The sequence below is a fragment of the Trachypithecus francoisi genome, unplaced genomic scaffold (genome assembly GCF_009764315.1).
Source record: "Trachypithecus francoisi isolate TF-2019V2 unplaced genomic scaffold, Tfra_2.0 Lachesis_group1, whole genome shotgun sequence".
NCBI classification, from domain to species: domain Eukaryota; kingdom Metazoa; phylum Chordata; class Mammalia; order Primates; family Cercopithecidae; genus Trachypithecus; species Trachypithecus francoisi.
Window position 1 is genome coordinate 148,375,943 of NW_022681454.1, and position 20,036 is coordinate 148,395,978.

General features: G+C 37.4%; 1 protein-coding gene across 2 annotated transcripts in view; it reads left to right on the forward strand.

Moving 5' to 3' along the window:
- FAM160A1 (family with sequence similarity 160 member A1) overlaps positions 1-20,036 on the forward strand; it is a 270,817-nt gene that overhangs the window by 156,978 nt on the left and 93,803 nt on the right. For both annotated transcript variants that reach the window (XM_033215482.1, XM_033215483.1), the window contains one exon: positions 15,917-16,142. In XM_033215482.1, coding sequence (XP_033071373.1) covers positions 16,038-16,142 — 105 coding nt within the window. In that variant the 5' untranslated portion in view covers positions 15,917-16,037. The remainder of the gene's footprint in view (positions 1-15,916; positions 16,143-20,036) is intronic.

Here is a 20,036-nt window from a genome sequence, read left to right on the forward strand (position 1 = left end):
GCTGCTAGATAAAATTGGGGCAAGACCTGTGGAATGATGCAATGAGGTCAAGAAAAAGGGTTTAGAGAATTACAGAATGGATGTTCAGCTCTAAGAAAAATGTGATTGACAGCATTTGAAAATGCAGATTTAGTTATGCGAAGAAAAGAGTGGGGCTGATCCCTAGGCAAGGTGTAGTTTTGGCTCAGCCTTCTAAAACTAGAAGCCTATTTTCATTATTGAGAAAGGAAACAGAAGTATCTTCCATTAATTCAGAAGGTTTTATGAGATACAGTCTAATAGTATGAAAAAATCAAAGCCCATGTCTGTTTTAGTTAACAAGGAAAACACAGTGATTTAAATGCTGCACATAAACTCTTCTTAAGATGATGTGGGCATTATGCTCCCAGTGGTCCACAGTATTTGCATATAAAAATCTAAGAAATTTCTCATAGTCCAAAGCACTGTGGTCAGGGTAGCAATCAATACCTATATATAATAATGATCTGTTTAGTCAGGTAAATGGAAAGCATTACAGTCAATCATCCAAAATATCTTCATCCAGATTGGTACCTGTTGTGTCAATATCTTCTAATTCCGAATTATCCAAATCTACTTCTAGTTCCAGTAAACTCTGCAAACCAAAGAGGGTAATTAAGTTTTACAGTACTGTTAAAGGAAAGTTATCCGTGGGTTCATGATCCAAAGTAAGAACTAAAATTTTCTTAATAGTCAAAAAAAGCATCTTCCCATTTCAAAGCCCCTGTTCTGAAACTTGATTCTGTCACTTAAACCACAGAGGCCTATGTATTCTCCAAATATTAATGGGGAGGAGGATGGGGTAGAGGGAGGTTTGAGTATGATGTCTGACCTACCTTTTCTTCTTTGTTGGCTGTGTGGGAGGCCACAACAACTGGAGTAGGAGAAGCAGGTTTCCCATCAAGTTCCTGAAACACCAAGTGAAGATATGTATGAAGACAAGGGAATCTACTCAGGAATTTAAAGTTTTCCCCCAAGAGAAGGATGATCAGAATTAGGAAGTGGGAGATGATGTTTAAAAGTGAACCATCTCAGCCAAATTTATCACATGAAGTACTCTGCTGACCTGTTGAGCTGTAGATCTTGAGGGCTGAAAGCCTTTTGCCTCTTCCATGACATTTCTCTCTTCATTTGGCTATCAGAGAATAAAGCAATGATGAAATGAGATATTTTGAAATCATAATTTACCTATGAACTTCTCCTAAATCCCAGATATCAGCTCTTAATTTTAAAAAAAAGTATTTACTGCAGTTCAGAATCTGAAGTCATGAATGTACTTCCACCCTGTAGTTACAATAAATGAAGCTTGACATCCTGGCCACTCATGGTGAAAAAAAAAAAAAAAGAAAGAAAATGTGGCACATATATACCATGGAATACTATGCAGCCATGAAAAAGGATGAGTTCATGTCCTTTGCAGGGACATAGATGAAGCTGGAAACCATCATTCTGAGCAAACTGTCACCAGGACAGAAAACCAAACACTGCTTGTTCTCATTCATAGGTAGGAATTGAACAATGAGAACACTTGGACACAGGGTGGCGAACATCACACACTGGGGCCTGTCATGGGGTGGAGGGATGGGGGAGGGATAGCATTAGGAGAAATACCTAATGTAAATGATGAGTTAATGGGTGCAGCAAAGCATCACGGCTCACGTATACATATGTAACAGACCTGCACGTTGTGCACATGTCCCCTAGAACTTAAAGTATAATTTAAAAAAAACAGAAAACAAAAACAAAAAGATGTAATCCATTAACAGATCCATTTCTCTCGGGTGTGTGTGTGTTTATGTTAAGCAGGTTTGGTACATAACTCTTTAAAAATAGAACCACCTTTCTTACACAATTTATTTGATTCATGGTGTGATTTGTTCTAGTGTTAAATTCCAAACCTGGCTAAGCCACAGATCTTTAAATTGCACATACAGGAATGTGCTTTGTATTATAATTATTTGAGGAAAAATCTGGGACTATGTGACATGGAGAAGATGAATATGATCTGCAGAAATTTTATAAAACCAGGAGTCAAATTGCAGAATCTGATCCACAGTGGGAGAGTTAATATGAAGATCAATGTGATGAGTGACCTGAATTTTTATTTATAATATCACATCATTTTGTATTTCATAAACAATTACAAGAAAATCACATATAATTACATCTTAATTTGCTAATTTAAATTGTATTAAAACAGGGAATATATACAGCTGAATTTATGGGCTATTCCTTGTATTATTGATCAGTATCTGCCATATGAAAGGGAAGAAACAAAATTTTTTAGTCTGCATTTTGGGTAATTTATCTCTCAATACAGTTAACGTATCCTTTCCTTTAGAATAAAGTATTAATTGAGATACTTTAAGTGATTAATATTTAGTGTTTTTTTCTTTTTCATGGTAGGATAATCAGTTTTGTTTATATTTCTAACATGTATTAGAATTACTAACCAGTTGGACTTGATTTGTGTAGCTAGACTTGACTTAACCAGGGAAATGGAATATCTGTAGTGGCTGAAATGCCAAGTTTCTAGACTCAGTGATACATTGTGGTGGTAGCAATGACTAGTAAACCAGTTGTTACACCTTCTTCAAGTCATTGTTTTGCCTATTTCCAATGTTTTAATCTCTCTAAAAGTTGGATTTGTGATAGGTGAAAGTTTCAAGACACTGTTCTGTTGACCTATGGCCAAGCAAACAAACAAACAAAAAAACAAATGTAGAGCTTTCATTAGAGACTGAACTGGAGGAAATCACATCATGTTTTTATCAGCACTCTTCTTATTTGCTTAAGTGAATTGCTTCCTTGTATCACCCTGGGATCTATTCCTATGCAAACAAGGTATTTATGCAGGAGTTCCTTCCTGGTAAAGCCATTCCTAAGCCCCTCTTCTGATCACAGCTGCCCATTGACTCCTGGCTCCCATCCAGTCCTCCCAGTGCTCTGACTTTGCTTCTTACTACCCATGTGACCAGTCACTTTTCCCTAGGCTTCAGTTTCTTCATCTGTAAATGGGGATGACACCCTATCTCAGTGGGTGGTTATAAGAATTGAACAGACAATTTAGTGTGGTGCCTGGCACAGAGTAAGTGCCCAATAAGCAGTGGCTTTTCTCACTGGTGGCTGTTACTGTTACCTGCTGATGCAAACACCTCTCCATAGTAAGCTGCTTATCCCTGACGCCTGGGAGTCGATTTTATTCATATCCCCACACTGCACATCTTGGGCTCTTGGATTAAATGCTTACTAAATCAATACATGAATAACATAAAAATGCGATCCCTACCTTCAAGGAGACCAGACTGGTTCTGAAATAACCACAGCACAAAGCAGAAACTACATCACCATAGGGAGATGTAGTTAAACTAAAAGGTTTAGAGGAGAAAGATATTAATAGGCAGGTTTAAGGCAGGTACTTAGTAGGCACTTTGTTCAGCGTAGTGTTTTTGATGTTGGTAGCCAAAGGTTTTGGGATACTGAAAATTTCTGGACATGTTCTATTTCTACTGTGAAATTTTACACCCTTCAGTTTTAATGACAACTTGTTCTTTTACCTGCACATGTGACAAGGATGGACGAGCGCTCCCTTTTAGCCCACGTAGGTGGAATTAAATCTGAGGGCATCTGTTAAAAGCATCCAGTTTCTTTTTATACTTTTGCAACCATTTACTAAATATGTTTTCATTTCTTCTGGTTTGCTGTTAGACTGAATATATATGATAATTTCATATGCCTTGTTGTAGTTAGTGTGTGTAGATAATTCATTTTTGCTTTTTTAAAACTTCCATTATAGAGTCATTCCACTTAATGACTTTGAAAAGATTCTTTCTCCAGAGTGAGAGAGTCAAACTGGAATTAATTATTTCTTAATCACTTTTTTGGGACAGCATGTTCTGCTTTGTGGTTCTCCCCCCAATCACATAAGCTAGATTTATGAGAGAAATCACAGGGGACTCTGTTCAGGCAGTTACTTGTTTGATTCCCCCAGAGGCACTGGCTCTTTGATCTTCTACTAGTGTAACTCCTCTGATCTTTTATTCTATAAGGTGTTTGTGTCTCTGTATGATGGATGTTTCACTGACCCAAGTAAATGGAAGAAAATTTTCTCTACCCTTTAAATGTATTGCTTTCCTTGTTCTTTCAAAAAACATACTTTTCTTGAGTAAGAACATTTTAGAGGCATCTGGCATCAAATCAACAGAATTGTGGCCTTTAATGGAATTTGAGGCACTGTGAAGTGGTTTGATTGGTAAGAATCCATTTTTGTCTCTTTCTCCTTGACTGTGCCCCTGCTTACACAATAACAAAAACAACTCTTCTCCTCCTCCTCTTATTTTTTGAAACAAGAGTATCTGATTTCATTGAATTCTGTACTTTTTAATTTTACTTTTCTGAAATAAAAAAGTTCTTAAAAGGTTTTTATTGTCACTTTCATTTTCTTCCTTGAAGGGGAGGAAAAACTCTCAACTGTGTACAGAGTAAATTAAATTATGAGAAAAATAACCTATGGAGTTAAACAAGATGAACTGAGGTTTTGGAACAAATCTAAGAATTGCCTTGATGTTGTAGATAGTTTAATCCATGATTCAGAGATATATTAGTCACTTTGATAGACTGTTGATTTGACTAATTACCCCGAAGGCTGACTGGCTGACTGAATTGCTCAAGTCAGCTAGTAATTTTGATCAAATCAACGAGTAATTATGGTTTTGTGCAAGCAACAAATATAGAATACTGATTATGTTAGACTAAAGAAGATGTCATTGTGATATAATCATAAAATATTTAATTCAAGCACCATAGCGTTCCTTTTATTTTTTCTTACTCTAAGGTTTACATTCTCAGAACAAACAATAGAAAAGGTTGTGGCAACTTTTTGGAGAAAATAATTTTATTCTCTCAATAAACAATGCATAAATGTGAACGATTCTCTGGTGCTAAGGCAAATACTCTTATATTTTAAGTATACTTTAATTATAATATGCTTATTTTTGGGAGCCTTCAGAACTAAATATGGTCAGATTTTTAAAGCTGAAAGTTCTCTTTACATTTCTCATAGAAAGAAGGTAGAAAGGAGCAACTTATATGGGAAATCTGGAAGTTACTGCTGCTAATTTCCTTACCAGTTCATTCTGTAATTATTAATATTAGTATGATCAGGTCCACTAAAATTCAGATGCTTGTAATTGTTTGGTTTCTATCCTGTCATCATCCTTTCCCTCACTTTTGAAAATTCTTTTGACAGAGGATGATGTTTATTATTGAATTCTAATTAGCAGTGTTTGTATGCTATATTTGTGGGTTTTCAAAACATTTTAGAAACACAGACATGTTTACTTAATGGAAAAATCTGTCTTTAATTTTACTTGAGTTGTCTGTTGGATGGCTTACCTGTATTACATTCCTTTTCTATGAAAGCAGGAAATATAATTTACTTGGAACTCTGTGTAGATTTCAGTGTATAATTAGTAACGTTTGTGAAGCCCCTCCAGGGTACTCCAGTTTTGTATAGTCATTTCATTCATTGTATATGTTCTTGGCATTATCTGCCCCTTAAAACCAGAGATTGAAAGGGAGAGGTGTAGAGAGGGAGGACAATCATTTACAAGGTTAGGATAATTTTGAGTTTATTCTTCAGGAATTATAGATGTATACCTGCTCTTTCCACCAGCCTCTCATAGTGTGGGTGTCTCTCTGTGCTGAAAGTAGTTCTTGCATTTGAAGACATACATTATTTTTTGAACAACCTGACCCCAAATGCCTACTGCGTTGTTGGATATTCAGCTGTTTCTCCAACTTAATGAGAAAAAAAAATGTGTTGATTTCCAACAGATGCCTTACTAAGGAATGTTTGGTGGTAATTTTTGGTATTTTAATGTTTTGCCTTATTCAGTAACATCAGAACCTAGTCCTCAGATATTGCAATTTCACTTTAATAGTATTGAGTCAGATAATCAATTTTTGGTAATTCCCTAATGCAGAAAATGGAAGTGAATTATTGTAAATATATGTGTTAATAATGTATAAAATTGTTTTTATAAAAAAGGAACTACCTAGGTTCCTCTTTTGCTACCTAGTTGCTCTTCACAACTCCTTTGATTTTAGAAGTCAATCAACTCCAAAGTGCAGGATGCTTTCAAGGGGGAAGTAGGAACCTTGCCTATTCTTGCTCATTGTTTTCTACCTGAAGCACCAACTCTAGGGAGAAGTAGTGCCAAATGCAAAATCTATCTGAAGCAAAACTTAATTTAGAATAGCCTTTGATTTTTCTTTTCTTGCTTTTGCTTTCTCTTTTTTCCCCCTGTACAAAAGACATTGATATGCACATGCTAATTTAGTGGAGAGACTTTTAATTAAAGAAGCATAGATAGCCTGAAACCATTCAAGTCTATGCCAGTCACTCTAGAGGCAAGTGTAGATGAATTGAAGCAGAATATGGGAGAGTTGTGATCTACCCACTTGCTTCTGGAGGCTTATGGATAAATTAATGCATTCTTCTCCATAGATACAGCCTCTCTGCTGGGAGGGGTGGCGGCCATCCAGTCAATAAGCCATCTTTGCTGTGGCAGAGGAGTTAGTTGCTCAGTATAAGTTGTTTCAGCTTTTACTTTTATTTCTTGGAAATACAGCATGGTAAGCCTGAATTCTGGACCTCCAAGCAGATATTAGAGCCTCCATTACCCTTTGCTAATTAAAGGTGACACGGGGCTTTTTCTATTGTAGGGTCTCTGAAAAGGCAACAACTATTGCTTATTATTTACATCTGTATGCTGAGCTAGACTTACACGTGTATGTGTGTGTGCTACAGTGTATGTTGCTCTAGGTACAAGGGAGAGACATTGAGAATGTACTCTTTGTTGAGTGAGATACAGTACTGCTTTATTCAGGGGTAAACAATTTCATCAGAATTTCACCAAATCATGCTTGGGACAAAACGAAAGCTTCAAAGCAGTTAGATCTGCCGTTAGTGAGTGCAATATTTTAAAGAGGAAGTTTAAGAAACTTATTTACAGGTGCATAACGATATTTAGTTTTCAGAATAAATCTTAGTCTGAGAGAACAGGTTTTTTACGAGTAGAAGAACAATCTCATAAGAAAAGCCAACGTAAGAGTTGTGGTGTAGTCACGCGCAGTGGCACATGCTATCCGAGCACTTTGGGAGGCTGAGTTGGGAAGATCACTAGAGCTTAGGAGTTCGAGACCAGCTTGGCCAACATAGTGAAACCATGTTGCTGCTAAACGTACAAAAATTAGCCAAGTGTGGTGCACGCCTGTATTCCCAGCTACTCAGGAGGCTGAGGCATGAGAATCTCTTGAACCCAGGAGGCGGGAGTTGCAGTGAACCAAGATTGCGTCACTGTACTCCAGCCTGATGACAGGGCGAGACCCTATCAAAAAAAAAAAAAAGAAAAAGAAAAAAAGTTGTGGTGAATAGTGGTCAAACTGCTCAAGTGAAGTTATAGTAAGCTGAGTGCAGGAAGCTTTTCTGGATAGTAGAAACTTTGTAGTTTGACTGATTTTGTTGTTCCTTAAAAAGAGGTCCTAGAAAAAATTGTTGAGAACCACTGAGGCTCCCTGAAAGGGTTTTGGGGAACCCCAGGATCCCTCAGACCACATTTGGGGAACCACTGATCTAGACTGACAAAAACTTTGGCAGAAGATTAATTTTACAAATTCCTAGAGTTAGGAATCTTTTAGACTGAAAGTAAATTGCATACATTTAATTCACTGAGTATTGTGCAACAATAATATTAAGACAACCACTTAAAAAGTACTTCTAAAAATAAGACTACTACTCTTCTGAATTATTTACATTTTCCTGATATGTTATTTTTGTGTATATTTATTCCATTGGAAGTTAACAAGTCTTCTAGGTACAGATGTAGTTGGTTTTCCTTTATATGTTTTCTGTCAAATCTCTTTCAGACATTTTGGAGTCATTATGATGGAGTCAAATAGCATATTGTATTAAGCTACTCTTTTATCCCTACTCAACTCATCAGGCTATACTCATTTTGCAGGTACTTTCATTTCATATTGAGACTCAGAAGAGTCTTCAAATCTGTTGTCATTGCTATGCTTATGATAGAGCAAGTACTTTTCCTTTTATTTAAGTTGTTCTTTTGCTTTTATTTGGTTAAATAAAAAATGTTTTTGCTAAGTAGTAGATAAATATGGTACAAAATTCAAAAGTCAAAGAAGGTACAGTTTGAAAAGTGAGTCTCTCTCCTTCAGCTGTCCCCTAGCCCCCAGTGCCCTGTGCTGACTCAGCCACCTTAGAGTTCTTGTGTATCTTTTCAGAAATCTTCTATGCATTTACAATCAGATGGGCTAATACATTGCTTTTCTTCTTACACAAATGGTGGCATACTGTATTTGCTGTTCTGTTTACATTTTGGCAACCTTCTCCTATCAGTACATTAAGAGCTGTGTCTTTTTTGTTAATTGTAAATAGTATTCCATTACACAGAAGTACCATCGTTTATATAACCAAACCAGTATTGATGGATATGTAGGGTCTTTTCAGTCATTTACCATTTAAACAATGCTGCAAGGTACTAGTGTAATTAGTAGCTATAGTTAGAGAGGTACTGGTGGCTAAGAGAATGTGTCTGGGTCTGACTTGATAGTCTGAGTCAGACTCCATGATATCTGTGTGACTGTCATGAGATGAGTTGTTTTTACTTCTGCTCTGTTCATAGCAGAACTTTTTGTTATCACAGAAGTCACAAAATTCCACAACTACATCTTCAGTAATACTATTAGAATGTGAACTGGCTATTAGCGTGTTTTGGGACTCGATTCTCAATGGTTTTACCATGAATGCATCTTTAAAGTGGGTTTTAAACTTTTTTGAAGTGGGGCACCTCATGGACTCTTTTTAGAATTGGCTGAAAACTACGGCCACCTCTCTTCAGAAAAATATGCCCACAGTTTATGAGATTCATGGATGTATATGGAATTTTACTGTTATTTCACTAATTACACTTAGCACTTTTATGTCATGTGTGGACGAAGAACCTTTTTTAAAGGATATTTTTCATGTTTCAAAAGGTAAGCATCACATCATCTGGGTAACACTACAGGTTGCAAAGCTGCACATGTTCACATGAAGGGATTTAAAGCACTGGGTGGGGAACTAATTCTGATTGATAAAACTGTAGATACAGGTATTAGACTAAACAGCATCACTCGTCAAAGGTACCTGCTTTTCCAGAGAACATGACCAAGACAAAAACTTACATTTCTTTTTTTTCCCAGGAACATTTTTGAAAAGAACTTTATGAAGTGAGAGGGTTCTTCTTAGAAAGATTCAGAGCATCTACTTCAAGTCTCTCCTTTCAAGTTCTACCCTATAGAAGTTGTCAGATCATTTTTTTCTGCGTTTACCTTAGTCAACTTTTACAGGGTTTTGTGGCAGAAATCTTAAACAAGGTGTTTTTTAATAGCTTTCAACAAAATAGTGATGTAAAAGGGTGGTGTGTACTATCAAGAGTACAGCGATCAGTTGGGTTGTTGGGGAGACTTTCCCCAAGAATGATCCAATTTTTAGGTTCCAACAAATCACCCTACGTGTATAAGAAACTTTTCTGCTCAATCACCAATGAGCTGATGTCTCAATACTTGCTATCAATTTCAAAATACATAATTTTTACATTCTAAATCCTTGCCTGTAGGAGTTTAATTTCTTCTTTAAAATTTTTTTTTAAAATTTTGATCTTTATCAAGGTATAATTGATCTACTTATTTTCTTAAATAGCTTTAAAATTAAGTCCAAAAACAAATTTCAGATAGGAATTTGAATATTAATTTTAATTTTTCTTTTCACATTTATTCTGCTCATCAGTCAGTTGCATGGCACATGGGTATGACATAGTTGGTAGCCTGTTCTTGTGAAACTAAGGTGTAAAACGAGGTAGGATTGTTTCATGGGATTATTAAGTTTTAGGCATCTTGTTACTATTTTGAAGCATGTATTTTCCAAAGCTGGAAACCATTTGGAATGTGTGTATTGAGAGAATTTTCTTTGCGCACATTTTGTGTGTTGACTGGTGACCTAGAAGCTGGTGGAATGAAATAAGATTCTGATTTACTGAAATGATGGACGTTGTACAGTGAATGAACTGGAGTTAAACTATGGCAAGTTAAGGGAGGGTTAAGCACAAGGTCCAGAAGAATAGGGGGCTATTAGATGCTTGCTTTATTTTTCACAGTCCAGCATTGCCCTGTGATATTGCAGTGAGAGAGAAAAGAGAACTGGGCCAGCAGATTAGAGCACAGGGAGGATTTAGGTTTAATAGGATTTTATGAGGCTCTAAGAAGAGGTTGTCTGAGGTAGTTTGACCCAAAATGAAACACCCTCCTCAATACTGCTATTAGTTATAATTGAGGGCACAAGGTTCACCTCTCTTAAGGTGTTCTCAATATTTGATGAGTCTTCATCCTTAGATGGAATTTTACATGATAAGCACATTTACAGTAATAGACTTTTTATATATTTTTTATGTATTTAGTAGCCACCAATTCAGGGCATTCCAAAGTACATTCTCAAACAATTAATTTTTCTATTGGCAGTTGCTCAGGAAATAAACAAACAAAACCTCAACCATGGAATTATATTTACTGTGGCTGCTTCCTGTGCTGTAGGTTCCTTAAGTGAAATATGCCTTAATGGTAAAAAAGAATACAGATAGAATCCCATCTGCAACTAGAATTCTTATGAAGATTTTTGTACAAAGGCCATCATCCTTCTTTAATGATTATCTGATTACCCCTCTCCAGTTGGTATAACAGTTGTGATAAAGTACATAAAATAATGACTCAAGCTGTAAGAGACCTAAGAAATCTTACTTTAGTTCTAACTGCTTACCTAAGTGACATTCCAGAAGAAGAGTCCCACTTTTCACTCAAGGTTTCACAGCTGGTTAGAGCTAGAACTAGAGTTTTCTGTCCCTACCTCCTAGCTCAAAGCTCAGGTTCCCGGGTTGGGACTTTAAATTTTTAGACTTTCAGACTTGGACTGAGTCAACAACTCTTAGCCATTATCCTTTGTTCCCTACTTTAAATCTACCTAAATTCTCTAGCCATTTTCGCAAACCAGTCAGAGTGATATCAGAAGGGATGAAAAAGGAGGGGTAGAAAGGCAGCCAGCTGTGCTTTCCATCAAGTATAAGGTAGTGGTTTTGGTTTGGAAACTCACCGTGAAAGACTTAACTTTGCCTCCCTTTTATCTCTAGCACTCTCCTACCTGTATTCTTGATCTCATCTTTCTTCTGCTTCTTTTGCTCCATCAAAATTCTTTTCCTTATATCTTCAAATTATGTGTGTTCATTGGTTCATTCCCATTAGGCCTGCAAATATAATCACTTTTCCTTGAATAAAAATGTTCCTTTGGCTCTGTCTCCCCTTAAGGTGGCTATCCTATTTCTTTCCCTTAAGAATTTTTAAAAATTCGTCATTAGAGGATATTTATTTAAATAGATAAAAGAATTGAAGGATGGTATGAGATAATATTTAAATGCCAAAATATTTATAGTTTAAGTTTAGTCTGATAGTAAGAAAGGGATATATCAAAATATAGTTATTGATAGTTCAGGAAAAAATGCGATTTTGACATATTTTTAGCTTTTCTAATTATTGTAGCTTTCCAAAGAGTCTGAAGTTGGGTAAGATGTCTATCTGGGAATGAAATTTTTACACTGGAAAAAATGAAGAAATTTTTACATTGGAAAAGAGATGTGATTTAGATGGCTAGAATCTGAGCTTTTATAATTATGTATTTTATTATTCTGTAAGGTGGAAGCATATGTTTTGCTTTTTTCATAGTCAAATAAAAATATATATTTTTGAAAAACGCAAATAAAATTGATACAATTCTTTGGCCAGTTACCCCATCTCTAACAATATTTAATAGACTTTTTCTTTCCTTATTGATGGAAAGTATTTTTATGTATAATATTAATGAGATATAAATATGGCCACTCAATAATGTCTATAGTCAGTTCTGTCTTTGCAGTGTAGAATGTATGCTGAAATATCAAGCTGTTGTATATATATTTTGACAGCTCATCTCTTTCTTGCCCATTCCCCCAACCAAAAAACTCAACCACACCACACACCTACACGCACCCACTTTGAGTATTTTTTTTGTGTTGGTGGTTTTTTTGAAGAAAGATAAAAAAAATCACTCCTTGGCATCTAAGTGGTTTGTAGAGCTCTCTCTGAGGCGTGAAGCTTGAGTCGATGTGCACGTGTGACTTTACGGGAAGAACAGACTGCATGTGCGCCAATAGTGGCAAGGTTTGCTTCAAACATTTTCGGCATCACGTACCTTAGACTGAAGAGTGCAGAGGGAAAGAAAGGAGAAACGTCTGATGATGACATAGTCCTGACAGACTCACATTTAATAACTGCAGCCCCTTTACCTACTTACCTTGGCTTCATTCTGTCCTTTGTTCTTCTCTTGGGAGGTTTAGCTGTGATTTGAGAGTTTAATAAAAAGCTTAGAGTGGCTGCAAAAAAGGAAAAAACACCAGTAACAGGAAAATGCAGTGTGTTGAACACCTTAGTGCTTGAGGAAATATGTCCTTATGCATCTCTTATAAATATGGAGCCATCTCTTTCAGTTTTATTAATATATTGCCCTGGTGACATGCCAGTGTTTTATTTTTATTTATTTATTTATTTATTATTTTTTTTTGAGACGGAGTCTTGCTGTGTCACCCAGGCTGGAGTGCAGTGGCCGGATCTCAGCTCACTGCAAGCTCCTCCTCTCAGGTTCATACCATTCTCCTGCCTCAGCCTCCCGAGTAGAGTAGCTGGGACTACAGGCGCCCGCCACTTCACCCGGCTAGTTTTTTGTATTTTTTAGTAGAGACGGGGTTTCACCATGTTAGCCAGGATGGTCTCGATCTCCTGACCTCGTGATCCGCCCGTCTCGGCCTCCCAAAGAGCTGGGATTACAAGCTTGAGCCACCGCGCCCGGCACATGCCAGTGTTTTAATACTCTAACATGGAATGAGACAGAGAGAGAGAGAGAGAATGAAAATATCCAACTTTTTGTTGTTCTCTGGGTGTGCTAGGTAGTATTTTTCATTTGTAGGATCTTCTGGCATACTTGTTTCCTTCTCAAACTTAGCTTGTTTGACTTGCCTCATTCCTTCTTTCTCTCCCAAGTTTTCTTTATATTGTAGTTTCTTCATTCATGATACATTTTAATTCTTTAGGCATCTGTTTCAAAAGTATAGTTGGATAAGAATAAACAAAATGAGATGCACTTTTCTTAGAAATGTTACAAATTCCTTTAGAGAATAGGGCCAGCGATTATAGCCCTTAGAAAGGAGAATATAGTTTCCCAGAAAGAGCACTGGACTGGGAATACAGAGATTTATATTCTGTTTCTATCAAAATTAACTTGTGCTGGGCATGGTGGCCCATGCCTGTAATCCTAGCCCTTTGGGAAGCCAGAACGGGAGAATTGCTTGGGCTCAGGAGTTTGAGACCAGCCTGGGCAACATAGGGAGACCCTGTCTGTACAAAAAATGAAAAAAAATTGGACAGGTGTGGTGGCACATGCCTGTAGTCCCAGCTAGTCAGGAGGCTGATGCAGGAGGATTGCTTGTGCCCAGGAGTTCAAGGCTGCAGTGAGCTATGATGGCTTCTGCACTCCAGCCTGGGTGATGGATTGAGACTCTGTCTCTAATAAAACAACAACAACAACAATAACAACAACAACAACAACCACCACCACCACCACCACCACCACCACCACCAACCACCACCACCAACAACAGCAAACTAACTAGTAAGCTCACGGCATTGGCTATTTGTCTGTCTCTACTGCATTCTTGCCATTTCTGAGAAGATTGCATGTAAATTCCTTCTGAAAACTAACTTGAAGGATCTTAGCATATGTTTCTGTTTTTGACTTAGAAGCAATTGGCATGATGTATGTTCCTTTCAAACCTTTCAAGAAGAATCTTTGAATTCTGGAGCTGGAATGACTTGAGTCTTGTAGTTTTTCGATCTCTGGGATAAATCACAACTTTGATTTTCTTCATTATTATCACTATGTAACCTAAATAAAAGGCCTTGACATTTTCACAGAAATGTAATGTGTAGAATAATGAGGAAGTTGATTCAGAATCTTGTTTTATCTCTTATCATTTAAAACAAGGCTGTAAACGTAAATGTTTATAAGGGCTAGTGAGGTAATCTGAATGAGGTGAAGGTTCTGGCAGTAAGATCACAGGGAGTGGCAGGGACTGTGGGGACGGGAGAATGCATTCCCTGCATATATGGGGTAGCCACTTCTGATTTTTGAAACACTAGATCGACCCAATAGTAGCAAAGAGCCGTGGTTGGCAGTGGACAATGTCCATTGAAAACAAATTTGTATTATTTGGAATTTTTGTTAGGGGAATTCAATTTTAATAAAATAAAGCTATAGAAGAAACACACAGGCAGTTTTCCTTGAGTATGTGATTTGTGTACTTCTTTTAACAGGCCGTCCTTTCTATGTACCTTAACTCTCCTCCATTCTTTTTCAAAAATGTTTCTTTCCTCAGAACTATGCTTGCAAGTGTTCTGTTCTTATGTCCTAAAAATTCTTTCTAAGACCTTTTCATGATGAATAGTTGCCCTCCTATTAACAGAAGTGCTCGTTTTAAATACTTCTTAACTATTTTCCAGTGTTTGATTCTATTCCCCACAAGGAACTTAACCCCTAAGTCTCCTTTGAAGCCCACTTTCTCCCATCTTACTGTTTGCAGGGAGGAACAGCCGATTGGTGTTCTCCTTGTAATAACCTTCATATTACTCTGTTGAAAATAGCTACCCCCGTTTTCTTTTGGCATTACAAGTCTACAAACTTTTATTATGATTTTTGTTTTCCAGGGTTCTGGTAATTGTAATTACTTTTTTCTGAACTCTTCCCAATCTGTACACTAAAAAAATAATATTTTCAATTATACTTAGTCCTTTTATGGACTGATCAAACTAGTGAGACAATACCACTGTCTTACTGCTTTCGTCAGTGCCACACAAATGGATCATATTCACCGTACACTCTATGACCTCAATTTCTTTTCTCCCCTACTTACTTTCTTGTAGTTAGGATTTCTTTGTATTTTTTCCATGTTTCACTTTTCATTTGTAAGTGTGCTGCCTTGCACTCACACCTAATAAACACTATCTTGTTTTTGATGGATCATTTCTATCTCTGATTTGTCAAGGTTACTTGGAATTCTATTATTTTTCAGAAAAGCTAGAAACTTTAACCTAGTTTGTAGCCACAAAATGATTGAGAATCCTTTCAATTCTGACAGCCATTGATTTAAAAAAATATTCAATCAAATTAGACCCAGGAATCTGGGTGCTGTTTTATAATACCTCCCCCAAGTTGCATCAAGCCATTTATTTCTCTAGCTGTTAACTCATGGTTTTCCTGTTACTGGGTGTTTTTAAGCTCTGCAAACATTGGTATCATAATAGGTTGGTGCAAAAATAAATTGCAATTTTTGCCCTTGAAAGTAATGGCAAAAACTGCAATTACTTTGCACCAACCTAATAGTTTCTTGCTTGATTCTAAGAACTAGATTTGAACTTGAGTGATTTAGAATAGTAATTTTGGGGGGTTGTGGCTGGTTGTAGTGGAGAGAAGAAACCCAATAATTGTTTCATTTATTCATGTAGCTTAGGTAGCATTATTATTTTGTATTTTTGGTAGCAAAGTAGGAGAAAATAGGAGAGCTTTTAGATTGAGTATATCTGTTTTGTAGATTTTTTTCTGTGTTGGACTTTAAGAATGTCTAAGTTTTGATTTAAATTTAATAGTCAGTGTCCTATTTAATTTATGAACATAATAAAATTCATTTTTTTGTTATTGCCATTACAGGTTTTGGAAGGTGACAATGAAATGTGAAGAAGTTCCATTTCTCAAACCTGAAAGTTAGTGACTGCTACCAAATTTTACTGAAAAGTAAATATGACTTAGAAGTATTGATTTATGAAGTCTTATGATGTCATCGGTTTCGACAGGAAGCAAACTCCAGCAGGCTGTGAGCCTACAGGGAGTTGACCCAGAAACCTGCATGATTGTATTTAAAAACCACTGGGCACAGGTAATGTATGAATTCCACTTTTTTTGCTGGTCTCAGTAACCCCAGGGGCCTCCATCACACTGAATCAGGGTTTCCTACCTCTGAGATAGGTAACTAGATTTCTAGAAACATAGGGAGGGAAACTCTTTCAGGTAGGAAGAAAAGTAACTTTTTCATCTTGCTTTCCTAGTATAGGTATCTGGTCAAAACCCGAGGTTTTCACAAAAGCAATTAGGGTACATGCATGTTCCTTGGATATTTTTAGAAGAACAGCAGTTGTTCCTTAAAGTGACTTTTATATCGCTTTGCAATATACTTGACCATAATTACATCCTCTCTCTTTCTCTCTTCCCTGCTGATTTCCATCCAGTTCTTAAGCTCTAATAATACTAAAATACACATTTATTAAACATTTACCAAGTACTCTGTTGAGTACTTCAAATGTATTATGTCATTTAATCTTCTCCACAAACCTGTAAGGTAGCTAATGTTAGCTTCCTCATTTTACAGAAGAAGGAATAGAAAATTACCGAGGTTAAATAACTTGCTTGAGGTTGTGCAGCTAGTAAGTTACTAAGCCCGTTACTTAGGCTTTGGTCTCTTGACTCCAAAACTCATGTGTTTGATCTCTGTGCTCTACTGTTTTGCGGCTGGTGGTCCCTGTGTAACTTAATGAAAAAATCCTGAGTATACCTGAATATATGTCTTCATTACAAAGTGATTATAAATTTTTTTTTTTTATTATTTACTTTGACTTCTCTGATCTCCTGTGTGGATAATTAAGGGTTGAATGTTCAGAAAATTTACTATCCTGCCCCTTTCCTTAGGGAGTTTACAAGTAGTAAAATAAGTAAAACTGGCATTCTTTACTACTTGCCCAACATTGCACTCCCCAGGTGAGCTGGTAAGTGGCTATTTATGTGACAGTTTTTAAAAGACTACCCAGTTCCTTCCTGTGGCCGGAAACAGCACACGGGTCAAAGCACTGAGCCTGTAAATCACAACAATTATAGGGGACACAGTTTAGATCAAAAACGAGCAAAATCAATTCTGCTTCTGAGCCGTTTATACTTTGTAGCTTCTTGTTACTATCCAGTATAAACCTCCGATTATTTGTGCATTCTCTGACTTTTTACCGTTAGAATTTTAATGAATTTGCTATGGACATTAGGGCACATACGCTTTAGTTAAGGGAAGAAAGTAATTTAGGAGTTTTCCAGATAATTAGAGTAATAACCTTTGGCTTTGCACTTTTATAAATTTTTTATTTTTTTTTTTGAGACAGAGTCTCGCTCTGTCGCCCAGGCTGGAGTGCAGTGGCCGGATCTCAGCTCATTGCAAGCTCCGCCTCCCGGGTTTAAGCCATTCTCCTGCCTCAGCCTCCCAAGTAGCTGGGACTACAGGCACCCGCCACCTCGCCCGGCTAGTTTTTTGTATTTTTTAGTAGAGACGGGGTTTCACCGTGTTAGCCAGGAGGGTCTTGATCTCCTGACCTCGTGATCCGCCCGTCTTGGCCTCCCAAAGTGCTGGGATTACAGGCTTGAGCCACCGCGCCCGGCCTGCACTTTTATGAATATTTTAAAGCAGTATCTCCAAAGCGAGGTGGTGAATCCTAAGGAATGAGCCCAGTAGTCCATTGGGTGTAGGAAGAATATTTTAGAAGGTCTGTTTCTATCTTTACCTTTTACAAATTTCTGCTTTGTGTTTAAAATGTACATTATATATTTGTATATTAGTACCTGTATGATTACTAATTTATTTAGTTATTTGTGCTCATTTAAAAAACCTATTAGCGCACAATCATATGTTTTTAATTGAAAACATTTTCAACTCCAGTCATTTCATTAGGCTGAAGAAGTCTATCCTACTACGTAGTCTTCACTCCCAGCCCCATTTTGTTTATTTGTTTGTGCATAATACCTTGGGTTATAATCATTTCTCCTGGGGTAACTGTGATACGATCCATTTAGTATTCTGTGCCACTTTCCAAAGACATGATATATCATCAGCTTCTCGATCATATGTAGGTGGGTCATCTGCCCCGTCAGATTCTGTCCCCGGCAGGCTTTCTCCAAACGTGAGGAATGTGTCAGTACAATGTGTCACATTGTTGAAAGACTATTGGTCCCAGAATCATATTATTCATTTCCCTAACAATACAAACGACTTCAGTATTTTCGGACATTTTGGGTACTCTAAAGCACAGTACAGATACGTAGTACTCAGTGCAGACAAGTCTTGAGTTGAAGGTAAGGATAACTTTGTCAGAGGGGATGCTGTTTAGTTGTTAAATATTTTCTTTTATAAAGTTGGGACACTCATGATCTTATTGTTGGCTCAGCCATTTCTTTACCTTTGGGCAGGTGTTTTTAACCTTTTTTAGGCTTAACGTTTCCTTTTAAATAAATTCGGAAAATGCTCTCAGTTGCTGCCTATAGAGGCCTTTGAGGGCCTCTCTGTTATCTTTGTGAATGAAAATACTGGTTGAAGAAATTTATGTGAGTGTGAAAGTGTTATTGTTCAATGGAGATTTACTGAGCCCACACTCCAGGCATGTCACTGTAGGCATCACAGGTGGGACTTGACAATGTATAAGCCTTGGTCTGGGCTTTAAAAAATGTATAAGCTAATTCAGATGACAATGCAAGATACATTATTACAAAATGGATAATCATGATTACAGGAATTAAGTCAAGAGAAGGGGCTATTATGGCTGGAAATGACCTAGGAATGGAGAAAGTGAGATTTTGCTAGGATGGCTATGGAAAAGGAAGGTTTTGATGACAGATAGGAAAAGAATATTTCAGAGAATGGATACTGGGAACAAATGCTCAATTTTAGCTTTTTTGGATGGTAAATATAAAGGAGGGGAAGGCAAAAAAATCATAGCCAGGCAGAGGTATGGGACCAAGAGTAAGATAAGGAATGAGATCTTCAGTTGGTGGGAATGAATGTTACTTACATGTCGTTTTGGAGTTCATGCATTAGCTCTTGGCTGTGAGTTGTTGGGCTGGGGTGAGTGAAGAGCAGTGCAGAGGATTGGGAAAAGAGCTCAAGTCTGACATAAGCTCCTAGGCCTACTGTGACTGCAGCCTCTGGGTTCCCCTGCGGCGACTCAGAAAACATCTGTAAGGCTGGTAGGGAATGAGACATAGACAAAGCTGGAAAGCATTTTATTTGCCCAGATGCCCCATTACCTGCCCAGTGTAATGCTTTTTTAAATGTCAAATTAGGAAAAAGTGTTGGTCGGGTGCTGCGGCTCACACCTGTGTTCCCAGCATTTTGGGAGGCTGAGGCGGGCAGATCACGAGGTCAGGAGTTTGAGACTAACCTGGCCAACATGGTGAAACCCCATCTCTACTAAAAATACAAAACTTAGCCGGGCATGGTGGTGCGTGCCTGTAATCCCAACTACTTGGGAGTCTAAGGCAGGAGAATCGCTTGAACCCAGGAGGTGGCAGTTGCAGTGAGCTGAAATTGCGCCACTGAACTCCAGCTTGGGCGACAGAACAAGACGTCTTAAAAAAAAAAAAAAAAAGGAAAAAATGAAGGCAACAAAAGCCTGTGGTATCCTGAGTTCTATTCGTTAGGAGACTTAAGTACAAATTCAACATAATTAACTTGTATTTGACAGGTTCTGTTCTGCTATTTGTTAATAGCTTCTATTCCAGAGCTTGAGTTAAAGAGCAAACGCTGATGGAGGAGATCTGCTTGCCCACTTACACCTTAGAGCCTGTCAGAGGCAGCTAGTTATACAACCAGCCGTCATCCAATCAGTCTGTGATTCAGGGGGTTGCCAGCGGAGAGACCTTAAATGGGCCAGTGGTGCACCTGAAGTTCCAAACTGTGTCTGGGTCCAGTGGTCCCGCGGCATCCCAGAATCATTCTAGAGTATACTTTCAGGAATGGTTGCAT